Genomic DNA, 20,106 nt, shown 5'->3' on the forward strand with positions numbered 1-20,106 from the left:
AAATCCGCTGCACAAACGTTGGCTTTGTTATCTTCTTGTGGGCACCTCCTCTATCAAACCGCACAGCCCATGATCCTGGTCTCAGCCCGGCTAAGAACATAAGCCCAAGAACGCTGTCGCAGCTCAGGGTTTCCATTCTTCGCTCGGCTCCTCTTCAGAGACACCGACTCATTTTGGTTTGGCTCGGTGGGGGGGGGGAGAGCAATTTAGGCTGAGCTCTTCGCTCAGTTGGGGCTTCTGGTCTCCACCGCTGTCAAAAAGCCAGGAGGGGTTCTGTGTGTCCCACCACCACAGACAAGGTGGGTGGGATCCCTCATCTGAGCAGGAAGGCGGCCAGCAAGCCAGCTGTACGGCCAGCAGAGCAGGGAAGTGGCCAGCCCGAAGGGACGGGGTTCAAGAAGGCCAGGAGCTGGGCAGAAGGTTGACCTCGGATGGCTCTCCATCTTCTCCAGAGATATCACAGCGGTTCCCGACTGGGGGTGTGGACTTCGTTTCCTGACTTCTTCTCTCCCAGGCAGGAACCAGAGCTAGGAGGCCTGGTGGCGCTAGAAGGTGTGTGAGATGATTTAGGCCGCAATGGCTGCGTTCACCCAACCTCTGAGCCATGATGCTTCTTTTTGAGTTTAGCCGGGTATGGAACAGTGGTGGGTTTCAAATTTTTTTACTACCAGTTCTGTGGTGTGGCTTGGTGGGCATGGAAGGGGAAGGATACTGTAAAATAGTATCCGTGGATAGCTCAGGCTATAAAGAAGCCTGTTATTAGAACACAGCAGCCTGCAATTACTGCAGGTTCAAGCCCGGCCCAAGGTTGACTCAGCCTTCCATCCTTTATAAGGTAGGTAAAATGAGGACCCAGATTGTTGGGGGGGGGGCAATAAGTTGACTTTGTAAAAAATATACAAATAGAATGAGACTATTGCCTTACACACTGTAAGCCGCCCTGAGTCTTCGGAGAAGGGCGGGATATAAATGTAAATTTAAAAAAAAAAAATCTCCATTCCCATCCCACTAAGGGGGAAGGTTACTGCAAAATCCCCATTTTCTCCTGATCAGCTGGGACTCGGGAAGCAGAGAGCAGATGGTGGCGAGGCCAGTCAGAATTTTTGCTACCGGTTCTGTGGGTGTGGCTTGGTGGGCGTGGCTTGGTGGGCGTGGCAGGGGAAATACTGTAAAATCTCCATTCCCACCCCACTCCAGAGGAAGGTTACTGCACAATCCTCATTTCCTTCTGATCAGCTGGGTTTCGGGAAGCAGAGAATAGATGGGGGCGGGGCCAGTCAGAATTTTTGCTACCGGTTCTCCAAACTACTCAAAATTTCCGCGACCGGTTCTCCAGAACTGGTCAGAACCTGCTGAAACCCACCTCTGGTATGGAAACCCAAGCACTGCGGTTTCGTTCAACCAGGTTGTACTTCAACAAATGGGGTTTGCTCTGCATGATGAATGAAGCCAGGTAGATGCTTCCACCGCAAGAGGAGCAGATAAAGGGATGGGGGAATCACAGGTAACCAAGTAAGGTGGAGGCTTCGTCTGGCGTCTAATGGGTCCCCCTGTGCACAGGGACTACTCATGGTCTCCTTTGGGTTGAAAGATGTTTTTTGTTAAAATCAGATTTTAATGGGAAGCACCAGTTTTTCCTCCAGTTGTAAAGAGTCCTCAAACTGGATCCAGGTGAGGTTCCCGTTGGTCAGGCCAGTTGTTCCTTTCAGAAGTCCCCCAAGTATCTCTGGGGTGGTTGCAAACAGAAGCTGAAAATCCTATTGAATTGTGCCCCACATGCTCGTCTGCCTTTTTCCTTCTCGTCCTTTTCCTTCTTTTTCTCCTTCTCCAACTCTTTCTCCTCCTTTTCCTTCTCTTTCTGTACCACTCCTCATTCTTGTTCTCCTTCTCCTCCCTTCTCCTTTTTTTCCTTCTTTCACCTTCACTCCTTTTCCTTCTCCCTCCTCTTCTCCTCCCTTCTTCTCTTTTCCCTTTCCTTTCTTTCTCTTCCTTCTCCCTCTCCTTCTCTTTCTCCTCCTTTTTCTTTTCCTTCTTCTCTTTCTCCTTCACTCCTCCTTCTCCTCCCTTCTCCTTCTTCTCTTCTCTTTCTCCATCCTTCCTCCTCCTCCTGTTTGATCAACCCACAATGCTCTGGAGCATAAAAAGTGGCTTTATTCCGGCCTTTTAATATGGCCCTTTTGACATATGTTGGAAGGAACTAGAAACTCTGTGCACCTTTGTTTATCTGATACAACATCCATGAGTCAGAGCTGGGTGAGTCAGAAACAGGAATTGCTTAGTCACCCATAAGGTCCCATATCCTGAAATTATTCTCATGTTTTCTGACATTTTCCAGAATAACAGAGTTGGAAGGGGCTTTGGAGGTCTTCTAGTCCAGTTCTCTGCTTAAACAGGAGAAGTTCTGTTGGACTTCAGATGTGCCACAGAATTAAGCCACAAATTCTGGGGATAACAAATTTCTATGCCACCTGACTTTAAATCACCACCTCTGGTGGTGCAACAGGCTAATGCAGCCTATTATTAACAGCAACTGCTTGCAATATTGCAGGTTCAAGTCCCACCAGGCCCAAGGTTGACTCAGCCTTCCATCCTTTATAAGGTAGGTAAAATGAGGACCCAAAATGAGGGCAATAAGTTGACTTTGTATATAATATACAAATAGGATGAAGACTATTGCTTGACACAGTGTAAGCCGCCCTGAGTCTTCGGAGAAGGGCGGGATATAAATGCAAAAAAAAAAAAATGACTCTGGTCAGCCAAGAGGAATCAAAAGACATTACAAGAAAAAAAGCAAAATATTTCAAAATAAATAAATAAAACTCTGGAAGCACCAATAATAGTTACTGTTAATAAGAAACTAAAAAGAAAAATCCTGAGGATGATTTCTATATTATTTGTGTTTTATCTATTCTTATCGCAGGGCACTTCAAATGATGAGAGATGGGCAGAAATATAATTTGGATTTATTTATCACCCAGCCACCTAGAGTGACGTATGTGAGATCAGTGGCTATATAAACCGATTTGTTATTATTATCATCATGGGTGTCAACCCAAGTGGGAGTGAGGAAGCCAGGGCTGCTTCTCCACGACCCTTGAGCAAAACATGTGTTTGCCCCGTGAGTCGTGTGCAGGGTCTTGAGTTCAAATGTTGACAAAAGCGGGAAGAAGAGGAAGAGGAAGAAGAAGAGGAAGAGGAAGGAGGAGGAGGACGGGGGGAAAGGGAAAGGAAGAGAAGAAAGGAAGAAGGAAATAAGGAAGGAAGGAGAGAGAAAGAGAAAAAAAGAGAAAGAAAGAAAGAAAGAAAAAGAAGAAGGGAGGGAGGAAACAAGAAAGGAAGGAAGGAGAAGAAAGAAAGAAAAAAAGAAAGAAAGAAAGAAAGAAAGAAAGAAAGAAAGAAAGAAAGAAAGAAAGGAGTGAGGAAAGAGAAAGAAAAAAAAAAGAAAGGAAGGAAGAAAGAGAAAGAAAGAAAGAAAGAAAGAAAGAAAGAAGGAAGGAGGAAACAAGAAAGGAAGGAAGGAAGGAGGAAACAAGAAAGGAAGGAAGGAGAAGAAAGAAAGAAAGAGGAGTGAGGAAAGAGAAAGAAGAAAAAAGAAAGGAAGGAGAGAGAAAGAAAGAAAGAAAGAAAGAAAGAAAAAAGAAAGAAAGAAAGAAGAAGGAAGGGAGGAAGGGAGGAAACAAGAAAGGAAGAAAGGAAGGAAGGAAGAAAGAAAAGAAAGAAAGAAAGAAAGAAAGAAAGAAAGAAAGAAAGAAAGGAGGAGGAAAGAGAAAGAAAAAAGGAAGGAAGGAGAGAGAGAAAGAGAAAGAAAGAAAGAAAGAAAGAAAGAAGGAAGGAGGAAGGAGGAAACAAGGAAGGAAAGAAGGAAGAAAGGAGAAAGAAAGAAAGAAAGAGAAAGAAAGAGTGAGGAAAGAGAAAGAAGAAAAAAGAAAGGAAGGAGAGAGAGAGAGAAGAGAAAGAAAGAAAGAAAGAAAGAAAGAAAGAAAGAAAGAAAGAAAGAAAGAAAGAAGGAAGGAGGAAACAAGAAAGGAAGAAAGGAAGGAAGGAGAAAGAAAGAAAGAAAGAAAGAAAGAAAGAAAGAAAGGAGTGAGGAAAGAGAAAAGAAAAAAAAGGAAGGAAGGAGAGAGAAAGAGAAAGAGAAAGAAAGAAAGAAAGAAAGAAGGAAGGAAGGAGGAAACAAGGAAGGAAAGAAGGAAGAAAGGAAGAAAGAAAGAAAGAAAGAAAGAAAGAAAGAAAGAAAGAAAGAGGAAGGGAGAGAGAGAAGAAAAAAAGGAAGGAAGGAAGGAGAGAGAAAGAAAGAAAGAAAGAAGGAAAAGAAGGAAGGAAGGAGAGAGAGAGAAAGAAAAAAGAAAAAAAGAAAGAGAAGGAGGGAAGGAGGAAAGAGCAAGAAGGAAAGGAAGGAAGGAAGGAAGGAGGGAGAAAGAAACAGAAAAAAAGCTGATTCACGTTTAGGGCAGCCAGGAGGCGGGGCGCCGTGATTCAGCGAAACGCAAAGCCGGGGCTTCCCGTGATTGGTCGGTGACGTTGTCAAAGTCGGCTCTGATTGGGCGGGCGGGGGGGGCGGGGGGGGCGGAAGGGAAAAACGAGTCAGCCGAATCGCGCTCAGCTGCATGAGCCGCCCGAGCGTTTTACGGGCTGCCGAGGGGCGCTTGTGTGCATTGTGTGTTGTTGCGGTTGTGTGTTTTTGTGTCTACACCGACCACCGGCTTTTTTTCCCTGTGCATTTCGGGCAGATCCTGTGAGGTTTATTATTCCCCCGCCCGCCACGTTGGAGAGGACCGACACGGGAGTGCGTTCCCACGGCTTGCTAAACCCAGCGGGGTTGGCTAAGTAGGTTGTGTGAATCCGTTCCTCTTGGGGTGTGTGGGGGTGTGTGTGTGTGTTGGGTCAGTCCTGCGCCAACTACGGCTAAAGTCGTTATGGGATTGCAATCCTGGGTAGAGTGGTTGTGTTGAAGTTCTGTATTCAAATTCTAGCTTATTTATTAAGCATATGTGGCTTTCTGAAGGTGGGCGGTGGGGAATCTCTACGACTTAGAACTTTTGGGGCAGAGGAAGAGGAGGAGGAGGAGGAGGAGGAGGAGGAGGAGAGACAAGCAAGAAATAATGGTTGGAAACTCATCAAGGAGAGAAGCAACTTGGAATTAAGGAGAAACTTCCTAGCAGTGAGGACAACCTGTGGAACAGCTTGCCACCAGAAGTTGTGAATGCTTCATCACTGGAAGTTTTCACAAAGAGACTGGACGGCTACTTCTCTGAAATGGTGTAAGGTCCCCTGCTTGAGCAGGGGGTTGGACTAGAAGATCTCCAAGGTCCCTTCCAGCTCTATTCTGATTCTGACCTTGGTGGGTCTAGTTTTTTGGCACAGGGGTGGCTTGAGGTCAAAACTGGTTGTGTTCACACACTTGGCCCCAAGTTCTAAAAGGGTTTGTTTGCCCAGAGTCTTTGCAGTTGTGTAAATCAGGGGCGTCCAACCTTGGCAACTTTAAGATTTGTGGATGAACTCCCAGAATTCCCCAGCCAGTCAAGTCCACAGGTCTTAAAAGTTGCTAAGCTTGGACACCTCCGGTTTAAATAATTGCTGTGGGGTATTTTTTTTTTCCAATAAAGCAAAATTCTGGGTTAATGGGATATTGGACATCAGCTAATGTGACTTTAACAGGGACTAAAGAAGTCACACGTGTCAGCATTGGGTGTGAATCTGGATGCTGCTGTTGTTGTGACCCAGGCCCAAGTAGGTAGCAGGAAACTCAGTCCGTGAAAAAGCAAACAAACTTTATTCGAACAGCTGAGAATTACTTCATTCCCAGTGTAGTTCAACTCAGATTAAAACAAATTCCTCCCAACACAAATTCCTCAGTTCTCTTGCAAACCTTGGTCCAATTAGGCAAACTGCCAAAGGCCTTTCTTGGCAAACGTTCACAAGTCACAAAAATAAATGCAAGACGTAGACAAAGCAGAAGACGAAGCTACCAACTTTTTTTCCGGCAAAGCCCAAACACCATTACTGGTCTGTTTTAAATTTTATAGGAGGGGCCAATCATCTCCTGGCCCTACTCCCGAGTTGTCCTCTTTGCTTGAGCTGCTCTTGCCTTCTGGCAGCTCTTCTCATGCCTGCATTAGGAACAGGCTCCTCCTGTTTCTCTGCCTCACTACTGTCAGTCTCTGGAGGCTCCGGAGTCCGCGCCTCACTCCCCGATGGCCCTGGCCCCACCTCTGCCTCATCGCTTTCTGACTCCGTTGCTAGCCGTAGGCTGCTGGCAGACCACAATAGTTGTGTCCTGTGCGAAAACCAAACTTACACAACACCTCTCCTTCTAGGTAACCCTAATTCTGGGAAGTTGGGGCCTTCTGAAGAAATGGAATTCCCAGACCTAGGACAACACTGCTTTGAGAAGAGCTGCAGGCGGCTGGGTAGGGATCACGGGAAGGAGGGGTGTGTGGGTTTGGTGTCTCCCCCCTGTAAAGGATAACCACAACCTTTGTGATTTGGGAAGACCTCTTGCGGTAGGATAAATCCAACTTAACGTGTTTGCTGGGGTTTTTTTTCCCCCCCTCTCTGAAGATTTTCTTCCTCTGAAATGTGACGCCTGCAAGGAGCTTTTCTGCAAAGATCACATTATCTACAGCCGACACAAGTGTTCTTCTGCGCATAAGAAGGTGATCCGTCTTTATGGCATTAGGAAGCTGGTGAAACAGGGACAGAGAGTGCGTCAATGCATAACTAGCTGTGCAAAACTGCTGGGGTGGGAACAGTTTTTAAACTTGTCCTTGCGCTGGCGGCTTCTTCTTGAGGGTTAACGCTGGCATTCTCCCAAAGGTGCTTTTTCAGGAGGCAACTGGACTTTCTTGGTTGTTTTTTTTCTTTTGAAGACATTTTGCTTCTCTCATCCAAGAAGCTTCTTCAGCTCTGACAGGATAGTGGAGAATGGAGACGTCTTCAAAAGAAAAACAAGAAAGTCCAGTTGTACCCTGAAAAAAGCACCTTTGGGACAACCGTGATCTGGATGACTGAGAATCTCCTACAGACTTTTAACACTGGCATTATTTCAAGCTGGTAAAGTAGAACTCCTGCTCTACTGTCTAAAATCATGACGTGCTGTGGAAAAGGGAGAGATTTATGTGGAAAAGGGGCTTTTTTATAGCCTTTAGGATAGTTCTGGAAGCTGCAAAAAGTTCAAGTCTTAAAATAGGCTTATTGCATTGACGAAAGACTTTTTTCTGTTAAGATTTGTGTTCGGGACCTAGTTGGCAGCATGCAAAGCCAAATAATTACACCCTTGGGGGTTACACCAGGAGTATATTAGGGACGGTTTGAAGCACCAACTTACCTCGACTCGTCTCTGCTGACTTCAACCTGATAATGTTTTTGTTCTAGGATGTGCAGGTTCCAGTCTGCCCTCTTTGCAACACTCCGGTCCCCATCAGAAAGGGACAGACACCCGATGTAGCTGTGGGGGCCCATATGGACCGGGATTGTCAACAGGATTCCGCCCAGCAGAAGCAGAAAGTAAGGACCTTTCTTAAGAAGGGTAGACCCCTTGAAGGCCACTTCATCTTCTCATTCTTGGTTCGGTCTTCCTCTTGCCTTCATGGAGCCTTCTCTTGTCTTTAGAAAGTGACTTTATCTTGCTTTAAGGACTAATTTGAGCCAAGGATCACATTTCCTTAAAGAAAGGCTGGAAAGAGCATGGCTGGCTGGGGAATTCTGGGAATTGAAGCCCATGCATCTTCAAAGTAGTTAAGGGTGAGAAACACTGGTTTATGACAGGGGTGAAATCTAAAAATTTTCCCTACTGGTTCTGTGGGTGTGGCTTAATTGGTGGGTGTGGCTTGGTGGTTAGGTGACTGAATGGGCATGCTCAATAATAATAAATAATAAAAATAATAAAGTATACAAAACTTGGGAGACACCGGTCTACCTTCTTTAAAAATAGAGACCCCGGTCTACCAATTGCCTTTTACTGACAGGCCCTGGTCTACCTTCTTCAAAAATAGAGGCACCGATCTACTAGCCGCCTACAATGCTGATCAGCTGTAGTGCGGCCCTTTGAAGTGCCGCGGCAGTCATTTAGGGCTGTTTGCAGCTATATTACCACCAAGAGCTTCAGGGACAGAGAAGAGGAACAGCGAGGCGTGGGCAGTGGTGGGGGGGCAGGGATTTTTGCTACCAGTTCTCCGAATTACCTGCCCCCATCGCTACCGGATCGCACAATCCAGTTTGAACTGGGAGCATTTCATCCCTGGTTTATGGGGAAGCCAGCTTTAGGTTGGGGTTGGGGTTGGGTCTGAACTGAACCCCCCCCCCACCTTGCATTTTACTAGCATTTCCAATTTACCAACTATTCTCCTTTATTGGTAGGCTGACTGTTCATAAGGTGTACCAAATATCAGCATATAACCCAGTTTGGTGTGATTTCCTTGGTGTTTAGATCTTCACCAACAAATGCTTCAAAGCGGGCTGCAGAAAGAAAGAGATGATGCGGCTGGTTTGTGATCAGTGTCACCAGAACTTCTGTCTTCATCATCGACATCCTTTGGACCACCAATGCCCAGGACGGGTTTGGCCCGTCTCCAAAGCTGGGTAAGGCTACTGGGTTGGGAAGTCAACATGATGGACCTCTTTCAGGGCATGTCCCAAATTGAGTCTAGGTGGTTTTTAAAGATGGTTGGGTTGTGGGAGAAGACCTTAGGAGAATTTGTCCAGTCCAGCTGGTTGATGAAGGAATCTGTTATCACGGTAGCTACGGGATATCTTTCTTTTTATAAAAATAATATTTATTAAATTTCCAAAAGTTAAAATACACAATACAAAAAAAAGCACAATACCCTCTCTCTCTCTCCCTCTCTCTCTGTCTCTCTCTCTCTCTGTCTCTCTGTCTCTCTGTCTCTCTCTCTCTCTCTCTATATATATATATATGTGCCAAGACACTTCCAATTTTACACGGGAGAAAACCCGAACAACCAAAGACACACATATACCAAAGACCTATATATATATATGTGTGTGTGTTTTCTGAGGTTTTCACGCATCAAAATTACATTACTCATAACAGCTTTTCCTACATCGGTATCTCTTATCCTATTTAACTTCTATATACAGATTCTACTTCTAAGTATCTCTATAAACCAACGTTCTTATTTAAATTATTTTAACCTCTATTCAGAATTCAGTCTTAAGTTTTGTGCTTATGCTAGGGGGTATATTTTAATGAGGAAGTGAAAATTATAGCAAGGAGCCACAGCTTAGTTAATGTTTGTTAATGTTTATTTATTAATTTATAGGTTTCTGAAGCTTCAAAACAGGTCCAGGTGATTTATGAATAATAAAAAAACACAGTTGTACCAAGTAATAAACACACCAGATAGTTAATAATGAAACTTTCCTATTCATCATCAAAAATCCTTCACTTAAATGTGTATTAACTTCCTCCCAGGTGTGCAGCTATAATGAGGTCCCTGCAAGACAAGAATAATTCTCCCAACTGTCAGCTCCTACAAAATGGGTAAGATTGGATCTTTTTTGATCAATAAGTAATCCCATGCGTCAGGTATGCCCGGTTGAAACTTTAGCACAAAACTTTTATTATTGATTTCTGAATGTGCCTGACTTAGCTGGTTAGTTAGTTTGTACATGTAGAATATTGTACATGTCTCAAATACAGCAGAAAAGAAATAAAAAGTGAAAATAGAAGTTATGAACACCAAGAAATACTAGTTTGGAACTTGCTAATTGCATTTTTGTTTTTTTCAGATGCAAAGCAAAAAGTTGATGTCTACAGTTGGGATCTGAATCTATTTGAAATCTGCATATAGCTGTCCATCTTTAGCTTTAAAAAAATTAATTGTACCCCTTTGCACATTTTCTGATTAAACAGATTCTTTATATTGTTGTGGTGGTTGGCTTGAATTTAAGTCACAGAACTGCTGAACATGAGACACATGTTTGAAGAACATGCAAGGCTGCGCTCACCTTGTCTTGCCTCGGATGATGGCCACAGCAGATTCATTTCATTTCATTCATTTATTTGATTTTTATACCGCCCTTCTCCCAAAGGACTCAGGGCGGTGTACAGGCAGATAAAAACAGAAAAGACAATAATCTATAAAATGCAAAATTAAAAAACTTATTATACTTTGCCTAAAATTTTAAAATATATAGAAATTAAAACCCCATTTAAAATTAATAATAAAACTATACAATCCATAAAATTTAAGCCAGCCCCGCGCGAATAAAAAGATGCGTCTTCAGTTCGCGGCAAAAGGTCCGAAGGTCAGGTATTTGGCGTAAACCCGGGGGAAGTTCGTTCCAGAGTGTGGGAGCCCCCACAGAGAAGGACCTTCCCCTGGGGGCCGCCAGCCGACATTGCTTGGCGGACGGCACCCTGAGAAGTCCCTCTCTGTGAGAGCGTACGGGTCGGTGGGAGGCATATGGTAACATATGCCTCCCACATATGATCATATGAACATATGATTCCTTGGAGCAAAATAAACTTCAAGAAAACCTTAGACCTTTAACCCAAAGGTGCTTTTTCAAGAGAAAACTGGACTTTCTGGCTTCTCTTTGAAGACATTTCACTTCTCATCCAAGAAGCTTCTTCAAAGAAAAACCAGAAAGTCCAGTTGCCTCTTGAAAAAGCACTTTTGGGACAACCGTGACCTGGAGGACTGAGAATCTCCATGGACACTTAGGCCTTTTAAGAGAGAGATTGGTCCACTCCAGGTTTCTTGATGGCTGTATTTGCATATAAAATTGCATAAAATAAAATACAAATAGCACTTGTATTTGCATTTTTGCAAAGAAAGACTGAAAAAAGCACATCTTTTAAGCTTGAAATCAAGCCATCCTTTTGTAAGCATCCTTAACCTATGAATGCTACACATTGCTCTTGTGAGCAGAAGCAGCAGCTTTAGTAACAGTAGTCCTCGTTTTATGACTGGTTCTTTTAACAGCCGTTCAAAATTACAACAGACATCCCCAGAGCTATTTATGACCCCCTTTTGTGGAATTCAACTCTGCTGGCTGGGAAATTCTGGGAGTTGTAAGTCCATGTCTTCAAATTGCCAAGTTTGACAAGTCATCTAAATTGTCCAACTAATTGGAATATTGAAAACAGCTCAAAGAGTACAAGGTTTCCAAGGATAGGAGCAGGGAGTCTGTCTTTTATTTTGCTGGATGAAACTTTTCCATCAAACTTGGTTTTATTTGCAGTATATGAATAACCCACAGGGTGTCGCTACCCACAAAACTAGCACGTTTTAAGTGCCGAATCCTCTTCAAACACAAGAGTGTAATGTAGACATTTCCTTATTCAGCCTCCCAAAAATACAGATGTCAGGCGGGAACGCTGAACTTCTTTTAAACTTGGTTCCTCCCCCCCACACCTTCTAGAGTGAGAAAGGAATGGATTAAATGGGAAAGAGCTATGCAATTTGAAGAAAAATATGTATAATGGTTTGGTGGGTGTTTTCTTTTGTTTTTTGGGATTTATAAAATAGTGCAGACTGGCACCAAGCTCAAAAACGTATACTTTTTCATACAGTTAAAAACTCAAGATACATTTAATATAATCAATTTAGAAGAGACTCTGTAGTTCAGGGTTGAATTGTGGGGTCCTTCCCTGAGAAGGTTTGCTTGCAGACGTTGCATTATCGAAGTAGGTAACATCGGTGCAAGTTGCAAATTTCTATATTATTTTATTGCCGCTATGCTCTGCGGGGAATTCTGGGAATTGAAGTCCACGTTGCTTTAAAACAGGAGAAATATTGCTTTAAGACTAATCAGACTAGGAAAAAGTTTGCAACTGCTCTTTTTTCATCAAATTATGAGTTTTATTTTTATTTGGAGGGAAGGTTGTTGTTAAAAGGCAAACTCAACACGGTTCTTGTGTTTCTCTTTTTAATTTTTCATTTTAAAAGTTTCATTTAAACAGAGCATAGAACGGGGAGGAGAGGCTGACACACGCAGCGTCCAATCAAGAAACAGGGAGGGCGCACGCGCTCTCCGCCCGCACCTCGCGCAGCCGCGCCGGCGTTCATCGGGAGCCACTCCCTTCGCCCCGCCCCCGCCGCGTGCGAAGAGAGCGAGCGTGCATCCGGAAGAGTCGAGGAGGGGGGCGGGTGTTAAAAGACGCTGCGGCCACTCCTGGGAACTGTCGCGAGAGGACGGGCGGGCGGCACGGCCAATCTCAGCGCGGGGGCGACCGAGCAGCCAATCGGGGCTGGAGGAGGGTGGGACGGCGGCGGCCAGAAGGAAGCCGGCGGGAAAAGGCGGAAGAGCGGTCGCTGAAGAAGCCGGGGGTGAACCCGAGGTGGGTGGCGGAGCGGGTGGGGGGGGGTCGCTCACGTGCTCCGAGGGGGAGTGGTGGGCGGGGCAACTCCCCTCCCCCCTTTGACCTTTCGGCCCGTTTTCACCTCCTTTCTCGCCTCGACCTTCACAACAGCCCCGCAGGGTCGGCCAGTCTCTTATTTTCTCCCTTGCCAAACCAAAGGAAGGCCCGCCTGGGTGGGGGAGGGGGGAGGGGGAGGACTCACGATGATGCTGTACTTTTTTTTGTTTTGTTTACATTTATACCCCGCCCTTCTCCGAAGACTCAGGGCGGCTTACAATGTATAAGGCAATAGTCTCATTCTATTTGTATATTTTTACAAAGTCAACTTATTGCCCCCCCAACAATCTGGGTCCTCATTTTACCTACCTTATAAAGGGTGGAAGGCTGAGTCAACCTTGGGCCTGGTGAGACTTGAACCTGCAGTAATTGCAGGCAGCTGTGTTCTAATAACAGGCTTCTCTATTGCCTGAGCTATCCCGGCCCCTACAATGTACTACAATGCCCACAAGCAACTACAACACCCATTAGCCCCAACCGGCTACAAGAAGGTGGCTCTGGGCGGCTTCTCCAAAGCAGACGGGGAAATAAGCTACAGACAGTGCTCGGCTTATAGAAGTTCACTTAGTGACTATTCGAAGTTAAGAGACTTATGGCCGTTTTTTCACACTTAACGACCGTTGCTGCATCCCTGTGGTCACGTGGTCCAAATCCAGCCCTTCGGCGAAGGACTCCTATTTATGACGGTCGCATGTACTGGGATCACGTGATCCCTTTTGCGACCTTCGGACCACCCACCCAAGTCAAGGGAGAAGCAAGGTTCACTTAACGGCCGTGTTACTTTAACAACTGCAGTGATTCACTTAACAATGGTGGCGAGAAAGGTTGTAAATATGAGGCAAAACTCCAGCTAAGCGTCTTGCTTAGTGGCCGAAATGTTGGGCTCCATTGTGGTTGTAAATCGAGGACTACCTGTATTCAACAGTAAAAGATGATTTGCTAAAAGAAGAGGCAAGAATTGGCAGGCTCTGTAATGAAGGACCCTCTAATTTAGGTTTAAGAATCAGAAATTTCCTGTCCCTGCTGTATTTTTCTGAACACTTTTGAGAATTTAATGCAACATTAGTGCAAATCTGCCAAATAAATGTTGATTGCAAAAGGAAACTAAGTTCAGGTCTCATTTGGCAACTATGTATTTCAGCAGATTATTTATCTTTAAATGTCCATTTATAAACATTGTAAAAAAACCTAAGGTATTTGTTTGCCGTAGTTGTAGAATCAACGCACATATTATTATTATTATTATTATTATTATTATTATTATTATTATTATTATTATTATTATTATTATTATTATTTATTAGATTTCTATACCGCCCTTCTCCCGAAGGACTCAGGGCAGTTTACAGCCAAATAAAACACAAACTATATACAATTAAGAACAAAATTAAAAAACTTATTATACAATTGGCCGAAATTAAAAACATTTAAAATCTAAAAACCCATTAAAATTCATCTAGAAATTTAGAAATTTAAAAAATTTAACAAGATATTAAAAATTTAATATCTTGGGCGCATTGGATTTCCTGAAATTGGACTTAGAACAGAAAAAAATAGATCCACTTGCCTGCATCTTGGTCATTTTTATTCCCCTAAAGATATGATTTCATGTCAGAATAACAGAGTTGGAAGAAACCTTGGAGGTCTTCTAGTCCAATCCACTGCTCAGGTGGGAGACCCTATTCCATTTCAGATAAATGGTTGTCTAATCTCTTCTGAAAAACTTCCAGTGTTGGCCCAAAAGTGCTTTTTCAAGAGGCTACTTTCTGGTTTTCCTTTGAAAACGTTTTGCTTCTCATCCATCCATCCGGAAGGAAAATAAATCTTCCGGGGGGGGAAAAGTTACGATTTGTTCTGTTGAACAAACAAACCACTTTAACAGGTACGACTTCTTTTTATTTATTTGTTCTTAGAGTTGTAAGTCACAGGAAAACTGATGAAGGCAGAAAAGAAAAAGCACCTTTTACCAGAAAAGAAGAAGATGAAGCAGAAAAAGAAATCCGCAAAGCATCCAAAACCACAGATGGCACCAGAGGAAGATGAACCTGTGCTGAAAAAACAGAAACTTAACGTGAGTAAATAACTATGAGTTCCTTGATCCTAGAAGTGTTTTCTTTCAAATTTTCAGCTGCGAGTCCTACTTGTTCAAAAATATAGGCAAGACAATATGTTATAATTTTTAAAATCTATTGGGATTATTGCCACGTGGTCTATATTTTTCTTTTTTTTAATCTGAGTGAAGAGAATCTGAAATTTAACATGGGGAGTGCTGGGATGCTAAAAACACCTATTTATTAACCTTAGATTTTTAAACAGGACCCTCATTCTTAATATCTTTCATAGTTCTCTACAAAATATATGCATGCAGTGTTTTATAGTTGGATGAAAGAACTGCAGACCAGACATTTTAAAGATATCATTCTCTTTATCTAATTTTTCCTGTGCGTAAAGGATAACTTCTCTAGCCTTCATTTAATAACATACAGAATAAATAGATGTAGGTGTATTTGCGATACAAGTATGCCCATCATTGGTTAAAATTATCCGTGTGCAAAAGAATATTTGACCGTTTCTGTGTGTCTTCTATGTACATTTCTATGTGCATTCTTAGAAACCAGGGGTAAATATACTTGGCTGTGTTGCCTTTACTTTAACATTCACAATAAGCAACATCTATTGTAAATGTGTGCCTTTACTTAAAAGTTACACCTGAGATCAAATCCTTTTAATTTAGTCACTTTGGACCAGTGGAGCGTCTCACACTTGTAGAAAACAAATAAGATATTTACATTTAAGCGGCCATTTCATTTTCTGCATATTTGCAGTGAATTTGCTTCATGTTCTCCCAAGGCATTATAAGGCTCGTACAGTTTTGGGAACATTTTTTCTTCTCTGCGCACTAACCATACAGCATATATTACGGCAGTCATCAGATGTTGTGCTTAGCCCCACAATCTGGCTTTTGTTAGCCAGACCCGACTGACCGCTTTTGACCTTCCCTACTGAGACAGGAGGAAATCCCTTGTATCCCCTCTCCTTGCTAGCCCCTTAGGGACTAGGCTGAGTAAAGAGAAAGAAGAGTTTGTGTGAACTTTTGGCATGCCGTCCTTTTCAAGTTCACGTAGTATAGAGTTGGTAACACAGGACATTGGAAACTTCCAGTTTGTAGCAACTGAAGTACGCGATCAATTAAAAGGTGGACGTGGGACTGGACTTCTTGTCTCTTTATGAGGAGAAAAAAAATGTCATTCTTTGGTTTCTTGTTCTTGCTTGATGGCCCAAATACCCCACAGCCTTCTTGTTTAATTTTAAAGGGAGGGATATGGTACATGTACTTGTTAATGTGAGGAAGTTAATCCGATTTGTTGCTGTGTTTCGCTGACATGTACAGAACTGGGTTTGATTAAGAACTTCTGTTAAAATGCAGATTTCAAACTTGATTTGGTGCAAAGACGCATCACAGCGAAATGAAGTATTTTGTAAGAAATGGAAGTTACGTTGACTCTATCGCAGTGGTGAAATCCAATTTTTTTTACAGCCGGTTCTGTGGGCATGGCTTGGTGGGTGTGGCAGGGGAAGGATGGTGCAAAATCTCCATTCCCCCCACACTCCAGGGGAAGGATACTGCAAAATCCCCATTCCTTCCCCATTCCTGGGGGAAGGATATTGCAAAATCCCCATTCCCACCCCACTCTGGGGCCAGCCAGAGGTGGTATTTGCCGGTTCTCTGAACTGCTCAAAATTTCCGCTACCGGTTCTCCAGAACCTGCTGGATTTCACCCCTGCTCTCCCGCTATTCAGCATTGTTTAGGTTTTTTTTAGTTTCTCAATTTTTTTTCTCTTCAGCTAAGGATTTTGTCGTTCCTGACATAGGTGTAATGTTAATCTAATGAGCTGGGGATTTGCTGAGCAGTTCCAGAGGCCTTGCCTAGTCAGAATTTGGACTGTGGTGTTCTGTAATGCTCAAGTGAGGATGACAAACTGGAAAACAAGAATAGGTTCATATCTTCATACAGAAACCAGTTTTCTAGAGAGCCGTGAAGACCTGGCTTTTCCCCCAGGCATTAATAGAAGTGAGTCCAGAAAATTTAAATGTAGAACTGGTGGATTGTTTTGGTATGATGGGTATGTTGCTGTGGGTTTCGGGGACTTATTCTGATTTTATGGCATCATATGAGCTATTTATGAGACTGGCACCCATTTAAGTTTTCTAAATAAATAAACAGCAGTACCAGTCGTATTTGGAGGTAATCCAAGAAAAATGATCTACAATAAGAACGCTAGGTCAAGGCTACTGAGTAAGCATTACTTTCTCATTACTGAGAAAGACCTTAGAATCTGCAACTTCCTTACTTTTGGGGAGAGACTGATGCTTGGTTAAAACTGTGTTATTCAAAGCTCTCATCTTGGCCAAGTGTTGTGTGAACATCTTCCAACTTACTGCATCCACCAAGCATTGAAACAACTGCAACAATTTCCTTTGTAGTTGTTAAGGTGGAGAAGGGATCTTTGGATATGTCAACAACCTGGTTTATCTCGGGTAACTTACCAGCCATCCCGCGGTATAAATACGTTCTTTAAAGCAGGGGTCTCCAACCTTGGCCACTTTAAGACTTGTGGACTTCAACTCCTAGAATTCCTTAGCCAGCATAGGTGTTGAAGTCCACAAGTCTTAAAGTTTCCAAGGTTGGAAACCCCTGCTTTAAAGTAAGCAAAGCTGTCTATTTCTGGAAGGCAAAACCGTGTCTTGAAGGTATTAGAGAGGTGAGGGCACATTTCTTTTTATGCCTCCCTTAACTATAACTTATAACAACTCCTACCCTCAAAATGGCACTATAGAGCACTGCACACCAGAACAACTAGACACAAGAACAGTTTTTTCTGGAACGCCCTCACTCTGCTAAACAAATAATTCCCTCAACACTGTCAAACTATTCACTAAGTCTGTATTGCTATCGCTATTACTCTTCTCATCGTTCCTATCACCCATCTCCTCCCACTTAAGACTGTATTGCTGTATCCTTACGATTATATTGATTGTTTCCTAGTATGATTCGATTGCTTATTTGTACCCTATGACTATCATTAAGTGTTGTACCTTATGATTCTTGACGAATGTATCTTTTCTTTTATGTACACTGAGAGCGTATGCACCAAAGACAAATTCCTTGTGCGTCCAGTCACACTTGGCCAATAAAGAATTCTATCTATCGATCTAAACTTGAGTACTGGTAGTTTATTCATTCCCTTCTGGGACTACTGGATTACTTTTGCTGTCCTGCTTCTAGCTTAATTCACCCTTCGGCGGCCACAAATTCAAGAAAACGCGGAGAGATTTGTTTGAAATATTTGATATGCAGAGATAAAGCCGAATAATCTTGCATTCCTTTGAATATTTTTGTAATGGACTGAGCAAATTTCCCAGGAAGGCATATTCACAGCTGGGAAAACAGTTCCTACTTTGAAAGTGGTTTTCCCAGGCGAAAGGCTTCCATCTCCCACTGTTTCTGATATAAACACAATATTTGGCGTCCTATTCAGCAGAGTTTCAAAAGGTTAGGAATTCGGGCTTTACCAACAGATCCCACCAACCGTGTACAGTATATACAGTTGGGCTGCGTTGCCATTGCTTAAATCGGATTGTTCAAAACGCGGACGAGTAAATAGGAACATTGGCTCCCATTTTGCCGGGTAGGTAGTCCTCGACTTACGACCACAGCTGAGCCCGAAATTTCTGTTGCTAAGCAGAAGTGAGTTGTGCCCCATTTTATGTCGCCACAGTTGTTAAGTGAATCACTGCACTTGCTAAGTCAGTGTCACAGTGGTTAAGTGAATCTGGCTCTCTCCCCCCACCCGGACTTTGCTTGTCAGAAGGTCTCAAAAAGGGATCACATGACCCCCCAGGGCACGGCAACCCGTCATAAGTACATGCCAGTTGACAAACATCTGAATTTTGATCATGTGACCACGGGGATTCGGCAACAGTTGTAAAAAAAATGAAAAAAATGGCCTTAAGACACTTTTTTCAACTTTGTCACTTGTGACACACATACAAAATATTCCCCAAGCTTACCAAGGAACTTTTTTTTTTTTTTACATTTATATCCCACCCTTCTCCGAAGACTCAGGGCGGCTTACAGTGTGTAAGGCAATAGTCTCATTCTATTTGTATATTTACAAAGTCAACTTATTGCCCCCCCCCAACAATCTGGGTCCTCATTTTACCTACCTTATAAAGGATGGAAGGCTGAGTCAACCTTGGGCCTGGTGGGGCTTGAACTTGCAGTAATTGCAGGCAGCTGTGTTTTAATAACAGGCTATCTTACAGCCTGAGCCACCATGGCATTTCGCTTCAAATGCTAATAAATCACTAATGCCAAATGTTAGTCTAGTGATTTGAATATGATATTCTAGTGCCGTGATGGTGAACCTACGGCACATGCTCCCATTTCAGCACTCGGTGCTGAAAAGAGTTCACCAACACTGTTCTAGTCTAATGAAATATGATAAGCGGTCATTTCTTTATCTTAATAGCTTTTAGCTCGGAATCTTTTCCTTTATACTAGCCAGCACAAATAAAACGTAAATAATTTCCCTGCTCTTTGCTGCAACCATCTCTAAACTCGCAATCCTTGCTTGCGTTAAAAGAACTGGGATGTATTTCTGATTTAGCTAAGGTATGTTTCCAAGTGCAGCTATCCTAATTCCTTTCTCGAAACTTCCCAGCTCTATGGAGCTTGGGGATGGGCGGCTTCGTTTTATCACCTTGTAATATTTCTACAGACTTTGCAATAACAATTTTGTTAACTGAAGATCGCAGCAGCCACTATGAGATAAGGCGATAACCTGTTTTGCCTGAGAACAAAACCGAGCTGGCAACCAGGAGCGCTTCGATCAGCAAACTGGTGTTTATTCTTAGCCTTTGGCGTTGCCATACGGGGAAAAGGGAGATAAGTGAAGTGTGAAAGAAAAGCCTGAAATGTCATCAAATTTGAATTTACCAGCTCCGGGAGAGAGCTTAGGGGAAGACGCAGGGGCTGGAGGTAGCTCAACTCTCAGTCAGAGGGTTTTCCCCTGCTTACGCTGAGTTGTTAACTCCAATTCCTCAGACAGTAGACTGGTGGCCCTGCTAGTCAGTGGTCTTGGCATACGTAAAAAAAGGCAATTAATTAATTGGCCGCTTTCTTTCCTGGCAGTCAGAACAATGAATCGGTGGAGCTGCTTGCCTCCAGAAGTTGTGGGTGCTCCATAATTGGAGGTTTCTGAAGAAGAAACTGCATCCTTTCTCTGAAATGGTGTAGGGTCTCCTGCTTGAGCAGGGGTTGGATTAGATCCCTTCCAACTCTGTTATTCTAAGTGGGGGTGCGGAAGGAGGATATGCCATAAACAGTAAACAAAGCCCTAATTAAATATTGATTTAATCTTGACCAAAGGAGCCACAGAGGGGTGGGGGCTAGGGAATACACACACACACACACACACACACACACACACACACACACACACACACACACACACAGTTTCCATCCTGTCTGTCTATTTGCCTTAAGAGTTCCTGTTGGACCAGCTATGGCTATTGGTGCATTGCCTTTGCAAATTGTGGGGTTCCTAGAAGTGACTCCCGGCTGTTTCCAGGCTATGGAGATTTATTTGGGGGTGCGGGATCGGATTCAGAGGGAATATTTAGGTCTTTCCTGGTCTTACGGAGCTCCTTGCACCAA

General features: G+C 43.3%; 2 protein-coding genes across 4 annotated transcripts in view; both read left to right on the forward strand.

The window, feature by feature from the left end:
- Positions 1-223: 223 nt before the first annotated feature.
- Positions 224-9,889, forward strand: ZFAND2A (zinc finger AN1-type containing 2A). 3 transcript variants are annotated; one of them, XM_058157444.1, is made up of 7 exons: positions 224-552; positions 6,318-6,410; positions 6,562-6,656; positions 7,375-7,506; positions 8,429-8,580; positions 9,434-9,502; positions 9,751-9,889. In XM_058157444.1, the coding sequence occupies exons 1-7, from the start codon at positions 432-434 to the stop codon at positions 9,767-9,769; spliced, it is 681 nt and encodes a 226-aa protein (XP_058013427.1). In that variant the 5' UTR covers positions 224-431; the 3' UTR covers positions 9,770-9,889. The 3 variants fall into 3 exon arrangements, with proteins under 3 accessions (XP_058013427.1, XP_058013429.1, XP_058013428.1); XM_058157446.1 differs by lacking the exon at positions 224-552 and adding an exon at positions 4,603-4,831; XM_058157445.1 differs by lacking the exon at positions 224-552 and adding an exon at positions 4,603-4,827.
- Positions 9,890-12,212: 2,323 nt separating this feature from the next.
- Positions 12,213-20,106, forward strand: part of C14H7orf50 (chromosome 14 C7orf50 homolog) — a 92,969-nt gene continuing 85,075 nt past the window's right edge. The window contains exons 1-2 of the mRNA XM_058157211.1: positions 12,213-12,307; positions 14,299-14,456. Coding sequence (XP_058013194.1) covers positions 14,322-14,456 — 135 coding nt within the window. The 5' untranslated portion in view covers positions 12,213-12,307; positions 14,299-14,321. The remainder of the gene's footprint in view (positions 12,308-14,298; positions 14,457-20,106) is intronic.

Source organism: Ahaetulla prasina, chromosome 14 (assembly GCF_028640845.1).
Source record: "Ahaetulla prasina isolate Xishuangbanna chromosome 14, ASM2864084v1, whole genome shotgun sequence".
Classification (NCBI taxonomy): Eukaryota; Metazoa; Chordata; class Lepidosauria; order Squamata; family Colubridae; genus Ahaetulla; species Ahaetulla prasina.